The sequence below is a fragment of the Odontomachus brunneus genome, unplaced genomic scaffold, assembly GCF_010583005.1.
Source record: "Odontomachus brunneus isolate Ranch 3 - 2012 unplaced genomic scaffold, Obru_v1 Obru_scaffold_134, whole genome shotgun sequence".
Lineage (NCBI taxonomy): Eukaryota > Metazoa > Arthropoda > Insecta > Hymenoptera > Formicidae > Odontomachus > Odontomachus brunneus.
Genome location: NW_022639584.1, coordinates 891,528 through 910,829, shown reverse-complemented (window position 1 = coordinate 910,829; position 19,302 = coordinate 891,528). Strand labels below are relative to the sequence as shown.

Sequence of the window (19,302 nt, the reverse complement as noted above, 5' to 3'; positions counted from 1 at the left end):
ATATATATATATATATATATATATATATATATATATATATACACATCCTTCCATATATAAGATTAATATTTTATAGGATAAAACATTAATACTTTTGTCTGACAATTGCTGCCGCGATTTTAATCTCGCGATGAAATACTCTAGCATAGAAAAAAATATATGTATATATAAAACTCTAAGAATCTGCTCTAGAAGCAATATATCTATCAGTTCCTTGCATAGCACGGAATAATCGTATTAAAATATACATCTCTAATTCGTTTAGACACGTGCTGTTTTTCATTCCTATCTGGTACAAGTTTACATTAACTGAATCCTTAATATCAAATTTAATATGAGCAGTCGCATTACGGTATCACGCAAAATTTAGTTGAACTCTACAAAATCAAAAGAGCAAGTTTCTTTTTTTTAAAAATTACTATCTGTTTAACTCATTTTTGCGTAATATCGTCAGTTGTATGTTAATTATGAAAATAATGCAGGATGAGGAGAGCGAGTGGCTAATGCAATTGTTGATATGTCGGCGACTGTCCGTCGGTCACACCTTGCGCCGCCAGTTCCGCGAGCGTTCTTTCGAGGTAACTCATGTCGGGGTAACCGTGGCCAGACGTAGACGGGCCTAACTCAGTCTTATGATGAATCTCGTTCCAGGTGACAACATCCTCGCGGCCAGTGGTCACCGATCGGCCGATCGTGAAGATCAGCCTGCGCTCAAACGCAATCTGCAGCAATCTCAACACTCGACGACCGAGACTATTATCCGGCAGGTAACACACTCGCGGAAAGCCCACGGCATAGTAAGCCTGGCCGGGATTGGGGTGTTCGTTAGTCTGAATTCCGGACGGAATGCTGAAAGGTGATTGACATAGAATTAAAATCAATATGCAATCGGTTTCATCGGCGTTCATTAATCAAAATAATTTAGTTAAGTTTTCGTTCTCCAAATCTCGTAAACTCTTTGAAAAAAATATTTTCTCCTTGATAACATACTCATAAGTAATCTGTATAGTGTTGGTGTTCGGAAAACCGGGCAACGCGCGTGGTATCCGCGTCCAGTTCATCGTCCCCGGCGGTTGATTGCCTCTCTTCTCGCCGTAGATCATGCGACAGACCGGGCACTGTATATACATAGGGGGCTGCTGACAGCTGAGCATCGCGTTCAAGCACGCCAAGTGCAGTCTATGCCTGCATCGGGTCAGCTCCACTGTCAGCGGCTCGGGAGCGCCCAAGCACACCGGACACGAATCGGAACCGTCGCTCTCGACCACTTTCACATACTGAGATATCACATCCGTCGCGACATCCACGCCTACGAATATTTTAAAAAGGTAAAATTGACATTCGATATCTAAGGACGCAGGGAAGAGAAATGTAAGCGTTAGAATCTAGAAATATATGAATTAAAAAATGTAAGATTTTGTTGTAAAAAGCGGATGCAGCCCTCAAAAATCGCCTCAACAGTACAGATGATTCCGTCTACTGCTCTGAACGTACCAAGAACAGAATCCTTGAACGCGTCGTCACTTCCCACGCTGCTGTCCAACAAATCCACCGGATTCTCGTGACTCAGATATGTCGACACGGTGTCCACACTCGGCCTGCGGCCACTCTTGGTGCTGCTGGAATCCACATCCAAGACAGCATCCCAGGTTTTCCTCTTCTGACCAGACTCCACATTCGCTACCGGATTATTATTTTCGATGCCATGCTTACTGCCAAAGATGTTAAAGTTGCTCAAGATAACGCGTGCGATGTTCGTCGGGCCATTCTCTCCATTTTTGCCCTAACAAATTTGGTAGTGAGCAATGGAAACAAAAGTTACTTTGACTAAGTGTATCTCAAGCTTGGTTATTTATATTACCTTCTTGTTACCCTTCTTTGTGCTTCCATTGGATGATTTTTTGTGCGTAACTTTGACAGTTGAATTCTTAACAGTGACCGATGTGGATCTCCTACCACCAGAAGTGATTTGCAATTCCTCCAGAGCAACCTTGACCAAAGGATAAGGTGCCTGCTGTATGCGTCTTATGGGCCTTACATAGCCAGTGCAACATCTCACTTGGGTCAGATTGCAGAAATTGATGATATAAGGAAAACCCAAGTAGGTCTTGGATACATCAATGGTCTTATCACCCTGACAGAAGAGAAATACAAAAGAGTTTCTTACTAAAAGAAAATTGCACAAAAATTGCTTAGCTTGCAACAGTCCTTTCACTTACTCTTGCCCATGCTTCCTCTATGAGACATTGCACTTCCATATCATAAGTGTGCCAGTCATCCGAATCACCTGCCCATTCCCATTTGGCACCTTTGCCAGCTGGTGAGCCTGGCAGGTAAAACTTTCTCCTCACATTGTATATTTCGTCGCCATCGTCGCTGCATTGCGTCTTGGTCTTGAGATTTATATAATATCTGACAATGTGACAATAACTTGTTGATATTTTTTTCAATTCTGTACAATCTTACTGCTATCTTATCATAGCTTGTACTTGGTGTCTTATACATAGAAAGTGCAAAGAGAACGGATCTGTGCTACTTTACGAACCTGTCGAGGGTGGGATCTGCGTCGTGGAGGAAGACGCGGGTGAGTTTCTTGCAATGAGCCCTCTCAAGATGTTGCGACACAGCGGGACTGTACGGTCGCCACCGTCCGTGACGGTTCTCCCACTCCCACACAACAACCGCGTGCCCATGCTCCTGCCCTTGGGCGCTCATTCTCCTCTTCCACTCCCCCTCCTCCACCACCCTCAAGATCCCACACTCTCACCCTTCCACGCAGCCTCACTGTGGAATTTCACACGCACGTGCCACGCACACTCGCGCAGCAGGAGCGTGGGAACATTTTCGAGTTTTCCCACGGTCGTCGTCGTGCGCGACGTCGTTGTCGACGGCGACGACAACGTAATTTATCGATTAATCCCTTTTTTCCACTTGCGAATTAGACCTCTCTGCTCGCCGCTGGATCTTCGCAAAAGCACCAGAACGCGCAAAATCGCATACGAAAATCGCAACTCCCTCCGGGATCGAGAGAAACAGAGCACACTGGTAAACTGTAAACTAGTTAACGAGCTACCTGGCGCCATCTGACGGTGTCGCACTATGTTATTCGAGGTATATGGTCTGTTCTTTCGCTCTGCACTGCTGCACTGGTGCAATAAGTTAGAGTGAGACAAATATATATTTGTCTCACTCTAACTTATTGCACCAATGCAGCAGTGCAGAGCAAAAGAACAGACCTGTAGTGTTGATAAAGGTATAGGCCCATATTCTGAATCCTCTTTTATCTATAAAAGTGCCTCTAAAAGAAGCTTAGGAACCATCTGATTGGCTGAAAAGCTATATTTAAGGTACTTTTATCGATAAAAGAAGATTCAGAATATGGGCCATATGCAGGATTCACATCGCGTCCGATGTCCGACGTACAACGTCCGATATCCAATAGGAGAACAACTTTCTAATATAGAATTCAATTCTCCATTGGAAAGCTATTCTTTTATTGGATATCGGACGTCTTACGTCGGACATCGGACGCGGTGTGAATCCTACATTAAAAATAATTGATTAATGTCAGATTTCTTCACCTAACTGAGTAATGGCGTTGGGGCATGAGTCACTGATACGCCTCTAGCCAAATATTGAAGGAAGGAAGGAAGGAAATTTCTTCACCTCCGGTTAAATTTATCTGTCAGTTATTCTATTGGAATTGACCAATCATATTTATAGTTGGCAAGATTAACCAATCACGGTTGACATTTATCCGACAGATAAAGTTAACCGGAGGTGAAGAATTGGACATAATTCGAATTCCTATTCCCTATTTCTATTGCCTGTTGTCTGGCATTGTACTTAGAGCGTAAAGATCAGATTATACTTAACTAGAGGCGTTTTTTCGTTTCGTAACTACGGTAGCGTTTGGTTGGTTACTTTGGTCCACTTAACGCTCACAACACCGCGAGCGTCATTCTATCTTTGTTACTCAAGGCGTTGCGAGCGTTAAGTGGACCAAACCAACCAACCAACCAAACGGTATCGTGGTTACGAAACGAAAAAACACCTTACATTCAGGCGTGCGTTCGAAAACCCTATCCGGGTGCATTCGCTGCATTGGAGTGAGAAAGATACAGGAGTGAGATAAAGAGAGAGGAGAAGCACCTGGGTGAAGTTTTCGAACGCGCCACAGTAATAACGTGGCTGCCTTCAAGAAGATAGCTCTCTTCATCAGAAGAACAGAAAGAAGAATATAAAGTTTGGATATTTGTATAATTGATACCTCTGGAATATTATTTGATTTTATTGAAGAAGATCTATCAGTCGTATTTTGTTAATGGACCTGGCTCCAAAATTATTAAACAACAACAGATCGTACTTGAAATACAACCTTAAATAAATATCTATCGCACGAATGTCGGACACATTCGTAACCTTGTTATCCTATCTATGGCCATGATTTTAACATATGAGTTCTAAGGTTACATACCATAGATTGGTACATCAGTTACGTTTGTCTAACATCTACCTTTCTCAATTCATATCATATATGTGTAAATCGATTGTGTATTGCGTCACTTAAATGAATGTCGCAATGATCGGCTTTGTTGTACTTCCAGCAGATATCACGACGGTTGTTTTGCAATTTGAGACTCATCTCTCTTGTCAATATAATCCGCGCTAATTTGACGGTCGCTGAGTTCGCGCACGGAATCACGAATGGATCATCCAGGGAGATCCATTAGAATAGAGTTGGATGAGCTGAAGCGCACAACACATTTCAGATCTGAGGAACTGATAAGCCATTACAGCAAAAACAACTGGTCTCTAGACGCCATGGAGAAGTTCACGATGTTCGCCGCCGGTGTGGGCTTCGCCTTTTTCGTCGGTCTGTTTGTTCTGTGGGGTCCATCGCCCAAACCAAGGAAAAGAGGTGATATTCTGGGAAACGTTAGATTGCCGTCGAATGAAACGTCGAATGAAAACCATCTATCTATTAAATCTTTCGTACGGGCTGACGTTATTCAAAACAAGTTGAATCCTCGTGAAAAAAGTAAGAACATCAGTGAACATGTTTAAAAAGAGAAAAAGATTGTTAACATTATATTAAAGTGTGTATAGAAATACTGATCTGCAAAAATTAATAAAGTGAAAAGAATTATGAAAGAGAAAAAAAGAGAGAACAAGATAATAGAGATAACCTATATATTATGAAACATACATAACAGTATTCATTTGTAATTTTGTTTCTAATTATATGTATTTCTAGGGAAAATTATTGGAATCAACAATTTAGGATACACATGCTTTTTGAATTCTCTTCTGCAAGCATTGGGTTCTTGTCCTCAATTCATCCAGTGGCTTGAAAAACAACGGGAGAAAAAGAATAGGAACTTTACCAATACTCTATTCTCTATCCTCAACAGTATGTTGGTTTTAATTTAATATCTTAAATATTTTAATTTTGTATGTATGTATGTGTATGTGAAAAAGATCTATGTAGAACATAAATGTACTTAATTATTTTATTTTATTTAGCACTTAATAAGAAATATACTTCAACTTACTCTAAATATACTTCTTTGAATTTACTAAACTTGTATTTTTGTAATATAATTATTTTTTTAAAGTCTCTAACATTTAGTTTCCACTTTGTATATTTTTTTTAAATTGTTTAGAAATATCATTCTAGCTGACTCAAATATTTGAAATTTCTATATTTTCCAATCTATGTTATTGACAGAGATCAATGGTTTTGATGAAGATTTCTATGGCAATGTAACACCCACTGAAATAATCTCTTCCCTTGGTAAATCTTGGAACTTTGGACCTGGTCATCAAGATGCACATGAACTATTTCATGTAATTCTCAATGCATTAGAGGATGAAATGCAGCCTGTGAATAAGGTACGACATATTAAAAATCATTGATTTTTTATGTAATAGTATTAATTTTCTTATTTTGTAGCCAAGAATACTTCATGTAATAAGTACATGGATAAAAATTATTAAATTTACAAATAAATAAATAAATTTTGTCATTTATAATAAATAAATATTGCAAATAAATATTATTTACAATAAAAACTCAAATGCTTTTTTTAAAGGATCTTTGGTTTTAAAATTTACTTAAAAAAGAAAAATTAATCTTATAATTTTAGAACGGCTGTTTGTCTGATGTGTTGCACCAAGGATATGAGTCGAAAAATGCCTTGAGTAAAACCAAACCTGGCATGATCGTCGCCAGGTCATCAGAGCTGTTGTCAAGAAACAACTGCGAGTATATAAATTCCATGTGGTCATGGCAGAATTTGTTCACCATTCCATATTCTAACACCCCATCCATGGAAACAAATCCGTTCTCAGGACTAATTACTAGCCAGTTACAATGTAGCACCTGCATGAAGAAGGTACCGCCACCTGAAGTAAGGTTTTCTTTTTTTTTTTTTTTAATATATATATATTCCAACTACATATTGGAATATCTGTAATATGCTATCGATCCTCACGAACTTTAATATATTTCCTTTGCAGTCTTCAGTACGTTACGACAAGTTCGAGAGTTTATTATTACCGTTACCACCACCCACCTCGCGATTCGTGCAGCAGTATACCTTGGAAGATCTGCTGTCGCGCTTCGTGGACAGCGAAGTGGTGAGCGACGTGGAATGTGATCGATGCTCAACGCGCTGTGAAGCCACCAAGACTCTCCGTCTTGGAAAACTTCCCAAATGTTTGTGCTTACATATTTCGAGGACCACATGGAGCCCTTTGGGATCGACTAAGAGAGATGATCAAGTTATTATTCCACAAACACTTGTATTGGATCCTTATACTTACAAGGAACAAAAGAGGAAAAACGCGCAGGCATATGTAAGCGAATTTGATAAATATAGTTTATGCATAACAAGTTGATCAAATGCGTACATGAGAATTTACACCTTGGCAGAAAACAGAAAGGCAGAAGTCAATCAGACTCGCTTTTTTTGTCAAAATGTAAATTCTCTCTAAAAGCTCTACAGAGGAACATAGCGAGATATACACGTAATCTAATCAGTGCCCATTTCTACTATTTAACTTTGGTTAACTTAATCGGCTGGTTATTCCAACTGACCAATCGCACTTCTCTTTATCAGAATTAACAGATACGATTGAGCAACTCCGTTGGAATAACCAGCCAGTTAAGTCAACTAAAGTTGGTAGAAATGGGCATGATTCAATGAAATCATTGTTTGCAGGGTGACACAAGAGATATAATGAACGGCTTTACGATGACGCCAAACAAATACAAATACCAGTTGTGCGCGGTGATTGAGCATCGCGGCCCGGTAGATAGCGGTCACTTCGTCTGCTATAGACGCGCCCACAAGGAGAATATGTGGCTGTACACGTCCGACATCGTTGTTGAAAGCGTGTCCCTGACGCAAGTGTTGTTCACCAACCCATACATGCTCTTCTACGAGCGCATCGCGGCCACGCAGGAGAACACGATGCACACGGGCTGTAGCTAGGAATGAATTTCCAGTGCGAGAAAAATTACGAAATCTAGGAATTACGAAATTGCGCTTTGATCGGTAATGGGTCTGCTCTTTTTAGCTACGTTCTCTCGTGCTTTCGACACTTAAAACGAAGCGACTATGACAGCGACACGGAGATCGTGCGGGACGGAGATTGCAAACGGAATTGTAGGTGAAATTTGCAATTGTGGAATTGCAACGAAATAAAGACGCGAGGTTCGCGCGGACCGCAACAGACTGTTGAATTTTTCTTCTTTTTTTTACAATCGTTGTAACATCGCTCGGTATCGCGATGTAATAGCAATGTAAGTTCGTCGTAGCGTCGAATTGTAGAACTCGTCCCTTACGTGATATTTTACTGCGATGGCGCTATACTATATCGAATGCGTATAATCCGAAAATTCAGCAGCGTGTCATAACGTGATTTAACGACGATGGTCGCCATTACGCCACGACGAGTTTGGCGATTAATAGTATCAAGTATGGAAGTTCCGCTTCTAAATAACGCGTAGTGATAGATAGATTTCTATTCGAGGAAACTGCCAATTTTAATCGAGTCCTTTGGTCGGATTGTTAAAGCTTATTTTAATGAGGACCGTAAACGTGCCAAAATAAAATGCTTTAAATTTAATTAATCAAAGATAGGGAGTCGTTTAACATATTTTTATTGCGTTTATATTCGTGACGTATAATAGTATATTTATATTTAAGAATAATATTGCAATCAGAGACTAATATTTAACCTGTACAAGATTATCAGATGTATTAGTTGGCCGCTGAATAGAGAATTCCTACGAACTCCAAAATTTTTTCCAAGAAATTGAGAATTCTCTATTCGATGGCCAATTGATTGTGACGTCGTGAGTTATCAGTTTTCGGCTGTCAAATTTTCAAACGATTTTCCTTGATTTATTAGTTTGTTAGATTTTATGCCGATTATGCCGATTATTGATTGCGAGTTGTCGATTTGAAAAATCGTGACATAGTCTTAAACGATTCGCAAGCAAAATCGTTAAATTCAGTTGCTTATGGTGTACAGTTTTTAAATTTGAGTCAGAAAAAAATGAATTACTTAATTACTACAGAAAATTTGTAATTGTTTTAATTATAAACTTTCCCTCTTTCCCTTTTAATTTACTCGATACATTGTCAAATTGCAATGCTTTAAACATAAATTACTTTACTGTTTATAATACATTTCTTAATTTCATCTAATAAATTGTGCCTGAGTCTGGTTTTTTCTTTCTGTAATATTTTTGACGACATTCTTTAAAATATCTACATCCTATTCTCTGCCTTTAGCATTTTCTCTCAAATCAGTCATCCTTATTATGAAAAATCCACAAGCTTCTGCAATTTAAAGATTCAATCTGTCGTTGTCATTCTTTTTCACGATGTTCTTTTCCTTTGTTAAGGAAAATCGAGAACATTTCACAAGGTATATCTGACAACTTGTACAATAAATCAAATATTAGTCGAAGATTACAAATTTGTTACTTTTTGTATTGAACAATCGTCCTCTTTTGTCTGGATGTTGTAATTAGAAAAGTATATATATATATATTTATGACGACTTATTCTAACGAATTTATTTTAATAATGTTAGAATATTATATATACGATTAAAAATTAAACATAGAATATATGTGGAAGTGGAATAAACTTTAGAACATGGGATCTGCTATACACATCTTTTTATCTTTTCTCTTTCCTAAAAGTTCAATGATATAAGAATGATTGAATTAAAAGAAATTTGAATTGGAATTGAAAATTTTAGTTAGATGCCATTTTAATTACTGACACAACTTAAGTTTAAAATAAAATATTGCACTTGTAAATATTATACTCTCGATTGCTTTTTAAAGAATATTTCTGATTGACATTTAATTATTATAAAATGTCGAAATTTATTGCGCACAATCGATTTCATGAAATTAAGATTATTTTGTTAAAATTTTATTTTGAGTAAATTGTAAATATACCTGACTCCGTGCGTGAACTTTTTTACAAATATTACAATGAGAAAGTGGTCCTCTATTTGTGCGTTTTGAAACGAAAATACGAGTTGACAGTTCACGGTCCTCCGCAAGAGGTCTCCACAGTTTTTCCACCGGCCCTTAACAACGGTGCATGGTGTTTATTTGCGGAAGGTAAAAGTGTCACGTTTCTCTCACACCGCACGAGAATCATTGACGCCGGTTGCATACGAAAATCTGGAAAAGGAATCTTTAGAATAGTCATTTTAATAAAGATCGCTCATCAAAATAAAGTTAAGCGACGCCGTAAAAATGTCAACGGAAGAACAGCCGAATCTTCGACTACAACCAGATCTTAACATCAGTTATCCAATTCAGGTCCTTTATTGTGGAAATTGTTCCCTTCCTATCGAGGTAAATTTTATTTTATTATTGAGGATCATCTTCAAGAAATAATAATAAGATGTGAGCACAAAAAGATGTACGGTAATTGATAGTTGGAGCTTAACCATAACTGGTCTTTGCTCTAACATTTTGCTATTAAAAAGATAATAAGTTTTGCTCTGTGTAAATTCTCTAAAAAAATAATAAACGTTAAGTCAATCAATGATCACAAAATTTAGTAATTGTTAATCTACAGTACTGCGAGTATTATCCTGAGTACGACAAATGCAAGCAATGGCTGGAGAGAAATCTGCCTACCGAATTTGAAAAAGTAAAACTAGGTAATTATAAAAAAATCGACAAACTGCATGACAATTATCGAAGCTTCTAACTTCAAGGTTTGTGTTCTGATCAGCTGTGGAGGATGGCTCTGTAGAAGCTGGAGGTGGTGAAGATGAGAAAAAGCGACAGAAGCGTGGTGGTAAAGGTATGCTGAAGACTAAGAAGAAGGAGGATGTACCACGATTGGTAACTGTCTCCAGGGCACCCAGAGGAAAAAAGAAATCTGTCACTGTTGTGACTGGCCTCAGTACTTTCGGTAATGTGCGCTCTCTAAATCAAAATAAAATCTTAATATAAAATAATGATTTTTTGAACTCTATATATATTTTTAAAATTTTTAAATTTTCCATAGACATAGACTTGAAAGTAGCAGCAAAATTCTTTGGTAGCAAATTTGCCTGTGGCTCTAGTGTGACTGGAGATAATGAGATCGTCATACAGGGAGATGTCAAGGATGATCTGTTCGAAGTGATACCAGAGAAGTGGCCACAAGTAAGTTACATCTATTATTTAGACAATTGTATTTGATCAGTCAGGTTATAAATCATCTAAAAATAGGTGTTATGCGGCAGACCTTAAAATTTCATTAAAAAACACTTTATTTTAATGGAAAATTCTATTTTTTTTGTTTCAGATCGATGAAGACTCGATAGATGATCTTGGTGATCAAAAAAGATAATATGGTTGCCTATATCATACATACATGCTTGTATTTAATATTATATTTCCATTTGTGTTTACTATATAAATAAAATATTGTACAGAAAAATATAAATAACTTATGTCAAGACCTATAGAAATTAAGTTTGTTCACTGTCTTGTTGTTCATCTTCTCGTACATTAGCAATTATCTGTAATATAGCTTCCACTTCCTGTTCTGATAGCCGGTCCTCGCTATCTTCTATAATCTGTTCTCAAAAACATGGAAGTATTTGTATAAAAAATAATCTATATAAATTTTTTTGTACTAATCTATGCACAATATATATTTAACATGCTTAAATTATGAAGACATTCAAAAATATACCAATTGTATTTCAAGTGGTGTTGTAGGACAAAGGTTTAGTAGCGTAAGCTTCTCGCATTTTGTCAAGTTGAAGGATTCTATTGCCTGTAAGAACTTTTTGATCTTTTCTGGGTTCTGCTTCGTGCATGGTGTATCGTCCAGGTATTTACTTGCCAGATAGTTAATCGTTGCTAAATTGTTTGACTTCTCATTGCATTCTATATTTTGCAAAAGATTGTATACTTCGTAATTGCTTAAATAAGCTGAGCAACTGTCTTCTCTAAAAGAAGGATATATTATTTTCATATATGAGAAACAGAGACAAATATTAAAATAAATATTAAGTAAATATTAAAATAAATATATTAAATTCAATACACTTACACTTGCATATTGTGTTATATAACCTCACTTCTTTTGTAGCATACAATAATCTTGTGTGTGTACTTCAGCTTCAGACTTCAATTCAATTTCAATTATTGGCTGAGCGCACCTTGACTTAAGTGGCCCTACGCCATTGCTCAAATCTTGTGTGGTACGTGAGAGATATATACTATAAGTCTGTTCTTTGTAACTGCACTGCTGAACTAGTGCAATAAGTTAGAGTGAGAAAACGTATATTTATCTCACTTCAATATATTGTACCAGTTCAGCAGTGCAGCTACAAAGAACAGGCCTTATATAATTCTGAATTATTTATAAAACGCAATTCTTTAATTAATATTGTGAGTTAAAAATCATTACTATTTTTTACATACAGTTTATAAATTCACACTACACATATTGGGTCTGTTCTGTTGCTGACACTAAACTGGTGCAATAAGTTAAAGTGAGACAACCACATATATTTTCTCACTCTAACTTATTGCACAGTTCAGCACTGCAATAGAAAACAGACCCCTTAAACCTGATCTACAATATGCTCTTTGCTTCTTGCTTCTATATTTGATCTCTTTCTGACTCAAACCTTAAGCTTTAAGCCAGAAAAAGGCAGAAGACAAGAAACAAAATGCAAAGAGCATATTGTAGATCAGGCTTTATGACTCCTGCGCACAGGACACGGTAATGCTTGCCGCGCGGTGGAAGTCCGCGTGACAACCAATCAATATGTTGTTTTTCCGTAAGAGCTAGAAGGTTATTACGGAAAGCAGCATATTGATTGGCTGTCGCGTGAACTTCCGCCGCGTGGCAAGCATTACCGCGTTCTGTGTGCAGGAGCCATTATTCGGAACACAAGCTGCACTTCAATTACCTCTTCTTATATATGTAGCATACACTTAAAATGCAAAAATGCAAACGAGTATAAAACGGGTTTGATTAAATTAATTAACAGATGCATTTATTATTTAGATTTCTATCTTGCAGGAATGTACACGACGAAAAAAAAAATTAGAAGAAAAAAGAAACGCTTGACCCCGACGTGATTTGAACACGCAACCTTCTGATCTGGAGTCAGACGCGCTACCGTTGCGCCACGGAGTCTTATGTTAAACGACTTCTCTAAAACTGTATATTAGGACATAACCATTAATATGGACAAAGGGGGTGTTAAAGTCAGGGGTAAAGAGGTAGATAGACGTATACCATTTCAGTTCGCGGCGACATCTTGCTATTCTACTTTGTTTGTATGCATCTAACTTCACTTCATTAATTATTTTTATAAGAAAAGATTAGAGATTGTTTAAAAAATGACATAGATAAAAAAACTAGGAATACAAAATGATCAATTGATCAAGAGAGAGTCTACAGATCTGCAGATATTATTAAAGTCCATCTTAACAAGAGTTTGTGCTTGTTCATTTACTTTGCCGCCATTTTGCGATCGTTCATTTTCGTTGCGCGTCATCGTTAATATTTTCCGCGAATAATTCGACACTACTACCAGAAAAATTTGAGACAGACAATTGTACCAATGATTTCTACAACGATTTCGATTGGAATTCAACAATTACACGTGAGATTTCATTTATAATTATCGTGAAATTCGAGATTAATTGGTTGGAAAATTCGTTATTCGAATGTGATTTGAATTGCTCCGAAGAGTGGGAGTACTTTTGTGTGCTGAGTACGGCGGATGCTTTACAGAGATTTGTTTCATGAAATTGCGAATATGTGATGATTTTTGTGACCTCAGTGTAATTAGAAGTGTGTTTGCGAAATTCCGTTGTGCTCGCGCTAATAATTCGCATGTTACACGATAGATCGACTCGCTAGGTCGAGCTGGATACGGATAGTGTATTCCCGCCAACAATGTCATCGGCGTGCTAACCTTAAATTGAGACGCGAACTAAGACCGGTTACTGAAAGATCCTAATAGTTCGCCGATTCTGGCGGAGATTTACTCAACATGGCTAGTGATATGCAAGAAAAGTCCACCAATAATTTGGAGATTAATTTGGAGAACATGGGGTGTGACATGGACGAAGAGGGCGGCTTGAGAGTGGACGATGAGATATACTTCCCGCCACCACCGACAACTTTCTGTGAGGTGGATACAAATGGGCCTAGACTTATGATAAGCAAGATCGTTAACAAGAATTTCAAGAGCTACGCTGGCACACAAATTGTTGGACCTTTTCACAAGGTAAAAATGAGTGTCACTTGTGTGCATGTATTTTGTATAAGTATAGTCAAAGGTACACAATTAATTAATAAGTATTGTATACAAGGTAGATTTTCTCTCTTTCAGCACTTCTCTGCTATAGTAGGTCCTAATGGTAGCGGCAAAAGTAATGTGATAGACTCGATGCTGTTTGTATTTGGATACCGTGCCAGTAAAATAAGGTCAAAGAAGATATCAGTTTTAATACACAATTCCAGTCAACATACAAGTATAAATAGCTGTACTGTATCCATATACTTTCATAGGATTATTGACGAGGTAGATAATAGTTTGTAATTACCTGCTTTGTAATTATTCTTTTGTAATGAATGATAGTTGATATTTATTTTGATTTACTGTGTTTAAGCCTGGAGATGACTACAAGATTGTTCCAGATAGCGAATTTGTTATATCCAGAAGAGCATTTAAAGATAATTCATCATATTATGAGCTTAACGAAAAGAAGGTGCAATTTAAGGAGATTGCCAAGCTTCTGCGATCTTACGGAGTTGACTTGGATCATAATCGGTTCTTGATTTTGCAGGTAAAACTATATTGACACATGAAATTAACTCAATTGAGTAGCTCACTACTGAACTATTGAAATCTTATATCTTATATGAAACATTTCTGACAGGGCGAAGTTGAACAGATCGCAATGATGAAACCTAAAGGACAAAACGAGCATGAAACAGGGATGCTGGAATTCTTGGAAGACATAATCGGCACTTTTCGTTATAAGGAGCCATTAGAAAAATTAACGGAAAAGGTCGAGGCATTGACCGAACTTAGAGTGGAAAAGTTACATCGTCTCAGAATTGTACAAAAGGAGAAGCAGGTTCTAGAAGAGCCTATGCAAAAAGCAGTACAGTACCTGAAAACTGAAAACGATATAATCAGCTTGCAGCATCAGCTCTTCCATTGCCGAAGGTGATCTAGTTCTTTGATAAACGATACAATACAGTTTTGTGATCATGATTTGTAGAATATATATCATAAATAGTTATATATTTTATATAGATGTTTTATATAGATATTTTATATGGATAATATTTCATATAGATAATCATAGACATTTCTTTCAGATACCAAGCGAAGAAGGAATTTACAGAGCATGAGGCAAAGAATGAAATGTTGGATAAGGAGGTAGCTGAGCTAGCAGACGATTTGAAGAACATTCGCAAAGAGAAGGAGGAGAAGATCAAAGTTATTAAGAATAAAAGTAAAGATTGGGACAACTTGCAGCATCAGAAGGATGAAGCCACAGCGACGTTTGACAATGTGCGCAAGAAGGATGAGTCTCTGCATGCTGAGCTAGTCGAAACGAACAAACGACGAAAATCGCACATGACGTCTATCAAAACGGTAATTTTTTACTGTGACTACTTCGATAGATTTATAAACAGATAGAAGAGGTGTTAGTGTTGTGTTTACTGTAAAAATATATGTAATTATTTAGATAAAATCACGAACATTTTTAACAATAATCGTAGGAGAAGGGTAAATTAGAAGAATTACTGAGGGTGCCGGAGAAGAATACAAAAGATATCCAAGAGTACGAGCGTCTAGCCAATACTTACGGGGCTAATAAGGAGAAAGAAGAAGCATCATTGTCGACTTTGATGGCGGAACTGAAAGAGAAGACGAAACCGCTGTTAACTGATCGATCAAAGTTGGAGAACAAGTTGATATCGTTGCGGAAGAACGTAGATCAGGCGAAGGCGACGTACGACATTGCGCAGTCTGAACTAGAATTGTACGTATCAGTGGAGAAAGTGGAAAAAGAGACATTAAACTCGCTCCGCGAGATCATTAAGACGAACACGAGCACTATTGCGGAGCGGCAGAAACAGCTGGCACTGTTCAAAACAAAAATTCCAGCCACTGAGCGCAGTCTAAGACAAGCACAGAGTGAGATGAACGAGGCAAAGACACAAGAGGTAGAAATGACCGCTCAGTTAAGGAAGTTACGAATCACTTACGAGGAGCAGCGGTCCGCTATGCAAACTAGCAGGTCACAAAACCGCGTCTTGGACTCTTTGATGCGGGAAAAACGAGAAGGAAGGTTACCTGGAATATTTGGGAGACTGGTTAGTAAATATTGAGATCTGAGCTTCAATAAAGCGCAACAGGCCATATTACTGACTATCGTGACAAAATTGCTTAAAAGTTTAGAACCGTATAATTGTTTTAAGCTATTGTATTATGTATATTATATTTCAATTTTGTTTCATAGTCTATTCGATTTAATATACGTGTTTTAATATACTTTTACCCTTCATTTATCTTTTTTCTTTATCTAGGGCGACTTGGGTGCTATCGATGCCAAGTATGATGTCGCGGTATCGACAGCGTGTGGTCCGCTAGACAATATTGTCGTAGACACGATGACCACAGCACAGGCGTGTGTCAAGCATTTGCGTGAGCACGACATAGGACGCGCCACGTTTATACCGTTGGACAAACAGCAACGATTTCTGTCTAGATGCAGTCGCAAGATTAACACACCAGAGAACGTTCCCCGGCTGTTTGATCTAATACGGGTAGAGGATGAGCGCGTGTTGCCGGCGTTTTACTATGGTCTACAGGATACTTTGGTAGCACAAGATCTGGACCAAGCTACACGTATTGCATACGGTAGCACACGTTACCGCGTGGTAACGCTGAAAGGCGAGCTGGTTGAGCTCTCGGGTACAATGAGCGGCGGCGGGCGGACAGTACTGCGTGGTCGAATGGGTCAGAAAGTTGTGAGGAACGAGCCGTCAAACAAAGACATCGAACAACTGCAGTTGGAGTTGGATACCGTTTTCAAGACGTGCAATGAGGCGCGTGTTTGGCAGCAAACGCTGGAAAACCAGATCCACGTACTGACGACAGGGCTGAAAGACATGCAGGTGGATCAAAGAAAATTTAGTATAGAGTTGCAGACATTGAGGGAGCAGGAGCCAACTCTGCAAACGCAGCTGAAGCAGCAGGAGAAGAAAGCCGCTGAAGCGATATCAGATCCTAAAAAGGTTGCGCAGATGGAAGAAACTGTGCAGAAAGCTAAGTCGAACATGCACGAAGTCGAACAGAGCTCGACTTCGGTGGAGAAGGAGGTAAAGTGCATAAATCAGAAGATAAACGAAATCTCGGGCAATCGGGTACGCGATCAGCAGACGAAGATCACCAAGCTGAATAAATCGATAGAAAAGACAAAGGCGGAGATTTGTCGCTTGCAGGTAGCCATTAAGACTGCCGAGCGGGATGTTAAAAAGACGGAGAAACATATAGAGAGACTGGAGAACGACGTACGCACCTGTGAGCAACGATTAAGAGACATTCAACAGGAGAAGTCCACGCTGGAGGAACAGGCTAGAGATATATTAAAGAAGCTGGAAGAGCTTAACGAGGCGTTAGTGGAGCGCGATAAGGCCATGTCTTCGTTAAAAGAGGAATTAAATGTTTTACAGTCGAAAGAGGACAAGATGAAGGCGACGAAGATCGACTTGGACCAGAAACTCCAAGATAGCAGGAAGCTGCTCAAGGAGCTTCAGCAAGTGATTCCCGAGTTTAATCGAAGGATAGCCAATTTGAAGCCACACACGATTGCCTATGAGAAAGAGCAGTTGACATTAGGAGAACTAACGGAAGAAGAAATCATTAAGTTAGACACCGAAACGATATTGCGGAATATAACGAAAACAAAGAAAAAATTACCCCCTCAGGTACCTAACATGAACGTAATCATGGACTACTATGAAAAGGATTCGCTCTACATAAGCCGTACAGCTGATCTCGAAGAGGTGACCACATCACGCAACCGAATACGCGATATCTACGAGACAGCTAGACGACACAGAGCGCAGGAATTCTTGCATGGCTTCAACTTGATCTCCATGAAGTTGAAAGAGATGTACCAGATGATGACGTTAGGCGGCGACGCGGAACTGGAGCTAATTGACTCGCTGGACCCGTTCAGCGAGGGTGTTGTCCTTAGTGTGCGTCCGCCCAAGAAGTCATGGAAGAATATCGAAAACTTAAGCGGCGGCGAGAAGACCCTGAGCTCGCTCGCGTTGGTATTCGCTTTGCATTGTTACAAACCCTCGCCGTTATACTTCATGGACGAGATCGACGCGGCGCTCGACTTCAAGAACGTCTCGATCATCGGCAATTACATCAAAGAACGCACGAAAAACACTCAATTCATCGTGATTTCCCTACGGTCAAACATGTTCGAATTGGCAGATTACCTGGTGGGCATCTACAAGACGCACAATTGTTCCCACTGCGTGACTCTGAACGTGGGCAAGTTTTACGAGAAAAATGGTATCGCGCCCCCTATGCAGCTCACCTCGAAAAACGCCTACGCGACCCAGACTGGCACGCAAAAGTCCACGTTAACGCAACGCAGTTGCCCGCCAGCCTCACAGAAGAAGATCGCATGCGAGAAAACACCACTCGTAACTACCAACAATAACGCGAAGGAGACACAAGATCGCGAGGAAACGAGAATCGAGCATTTGAAGTGGGTATCCAGATGAATCTTTTGCTGTTTGCGTGATAATTTTATAATTGCCTTATTTGCATGTTTTCAAAGTAATTTTCAATTTTCATTCAAATGCTAATTAGCGCATCGCACATCGATTAAGTAGAGTTGGATTAAAGTAAATAGATTTAATCAAGCAAAAATCACACAGAGAATACAAGCACGCATATATTTCCACGAGCACAACGTTATGATTCCATGAATTTGCAGCAAAAAACTCGTAGTAATGTTATCGCATGTCCTCGTGAGTCTCGCGACCATGTTTATTGACGTTGATCACAAATGATCTCAAATGATCACAAATTTGATTATGACGTAATTGTGTTATAGCGTTCCGCATTCAGACGAGTACACGGCGCCACCGAAAATGCTACGACGCTCCCGCAGACTCAGCAGCAGTAGCAGATCTAGTCAAGAGCAGGGGAATGTTCAGCAGCCATCGGCGAAGAAGAAGCGAGCGAAGTGATAGACGAACGTGGAGATTCGTTTGCGAAAGACAATCACGAAGTTCGCTGTCAGAACTTGGTGTTAATTTTTTATCGTCCAACAGAACAATTTTAGCGTAATAAAAGATTTATAATAGCGTAGTAGAAAACGGAAAAAGGAGAGGTGTAAATATCTTAGATTAGAAACTGTTTAATGGTCACCGGCTGTGTTGCGTGAAGATCAGAAAAAATACGGAATGAGTACGAGAGAGAAGAACGCGCCTTACATAGATATACGCGCCAATTAGTTTTCCTCGCGTCACATAAACGTCACTATTTTACATTTTGCATTGACACGCGAAGTCGCGCAATAAACGAAGGTGACATGTGTAATATCATAATCATAAATCATTTTTTAGCCTTAGTTTTATATCAATTAATCCATATCTATTATAGTCACCTACACATTCGCAGGTGATATGCAATCGCAGCATACAGCTTTTGCTTCGTCCCTCCCGCGACTTTACATTATCT

At 38.7% G+C, this 19,302-nt stretch overlaps 5 protein-coding genes and 1 non-coding gene across 13 annotated transcripts; 3 read left to right on the top strand and 3 right to left on the bottom strand.

Moving 5' to 3' along the window:
- Nucleotides 1–6: 6 nt before the first annotated feature.
- Nucleotides 7–2,715, bottom strand: LOC116850103 (protein deltex-like). The gene is made up of 6 exons (XM_032827983.1): nucleotides 2,546–2,715; nucleotides 2,220–2,412; nucleotides 1,862–2,134; nucleotides 1,495–1,783; nucleotides 991–1,309; nucleotides 7–849 (listed from the first exon to the last, which is right to left on the bottom strand). The coding sequence occupies exons 1-6, from the start codon at nucleotides 2,713–2,715 to the stop codon at nucleotides 501–503; spliced, it is 1,593 nt and encodes a 530-aa protein (XP_032683874.1). The 3' UTR covers nucleotides 7–500.
- Nucleotides 2,716–4,116: 1,401 nt separating this feature from the next.
- LOC116850104 (ubiquitin carboxyl-terminal hydrolase 30 homolog) lies at nucleotides 4,117–9,191 on the top strand. Of its 6 annotated transcripts, none has more exons than XM_032827987.1 (7): nucleotides 4,117–4,245; nucleotides 4,608–5,041; nucleotides 5,258–5,413; nucleotides 5,732–5,895; nucleotides 6,150–6,413; nucleotides 6,523–6,861; nucleotides 7,227–9,191. In XM_032827987.1, the coding sequence occupies exons 2-7, from the start codon at nucleotides 4,708–4,710 to the stop codon at nucleotides 7,497–7,499; spliced, it is 1,530 nt and encodes a 509-aa protein (XP_032683878.1). In that variant the 5' UTR covers nucleotides 4,117–4,245; nucleotides 4,608–4,707; the 3' UTR covers nucleotides 7,500–9,191. The 6 variants fall into 6 exon arrangements, with proteins under 6 accessions (XP_032683878.1, XP_032683879.1, XP_032683880.1 ...); XM_032827988.1 differs by having other exon boundaries at nucleotides 4,142–4,245; nucleotides 4,611–5,041; XM_032827986.1 differs by having other exon boundaries at nucleotides 4,170–4,494; nucleotides 4,611–5,041.
- A 410-nt stretch (nucleotides 9,192–9,601) lies between these two features.
- On the top strand, nucleotides 9,602–10,970 carry LOC116850106 (density-regulated protein homolog). Its single transcript, XM_032827993.1, has 5 exons — nucleotides 9,602–9,895; nucleotides 10,122–10,206; nucleotides 10,281–10,463; nucleotides 10,560–10,699; nucleotides 10,842–10,970. Exons 1-5 carry the CDS (start codon nucleotides 9,794–9,796, stop codon nucleotides 10,884–10,886), a joined length of 555 nt encoding a protein of 184 aa, XP_032683884.1. The 5' UTR covers nucleotides 9,602–9,793; the 3' UTR covers nucleotides 10,887–10,970.
- On the bottom strand, nucleotides 10,918–11,771 carry LOC116850108 (DNA-directed RNA polymerase III subunit RPC9). Its single transcript, XM_032827997.1, has 3 exons — nucleotides 11,598–11,771; nucleotides 11,235–11,493; nucleotides 10,918–11,115 (listed from the first exon to the last, which is right to left on the bottom strand). The coding sequence occupies exons 1-3, from the start codon at nucleotides 11,603–11,605 to the stop codon at nucleotides 11,008–11,010; spliced, it is 375 nt and encodes a 124-aa protein (XP_032683888.1). The 5' UTR covers nucleotides 11,606–11,771; the 3' UTR covers nucleotides 10,918–11,007.
- An 852-nt stretch (nucleotides 11,772–12,623) lies between these two features.
- Trnaw-cca lies at nucleotides 12,624–12,695 on the bottom strand. The gene has a single exon. It is a non-coding gene; the product is annotated as a tRNA-Trp (tRNA).
- Nucleotides 12,696–12,820: 125 nt separating this feature from the next.
- Nucleotides 12,821–19,192, top strand: LOC116850101 (structural maintenance of chromosomes protein 4). 3 transcript variants are annotated; one of them, XM_032827980.1, is made up of 9 exons: nucleotides 12,821–12,838; nucleotides 13,415–13,797; nucleotides 13,903–14,094; nucleotides 14,183–14,359; nucleotides 14,453–14,745; nucleotides 14,901–15,180; nucleotides 15,309–15,905; nucleotides 16,119–18,322; nucleotides 18,674–19,192. In XM_032827980.1, the coding sequence occupies exons 2-9, from the start codon at nucleotides 13,561–13,563 to the stop codon at nucleotides 18,807–18,809; spliced, it is 4,116 nt and encodes a 1,371-aa protein (XP_032683871.1). In that variant the 5' UTR covers nucleotides 12,821–12,838; nucleotides 13,415–13,560; the 3' UTR covers nucleotides 18,810–19,192. The 3 variants fall into 3 exon arrangements, with proteins under 3 accessions (XP_032683871.1, XP_032683870.1, XP_032683869.1); XM_032827979.1 differs by lacking the exon at nucleotides 12,821–12,838 and adding an exon at nucleotides 12,858–13,167; XM_032827978.1 differs by lacking the exon at nucleotides 12,821–12,838 and having other exon boundaries at nucleotides 13,191–13,797.
- Nucleotides 19,193–19,302: the final 110 nt, after the last annotated feature.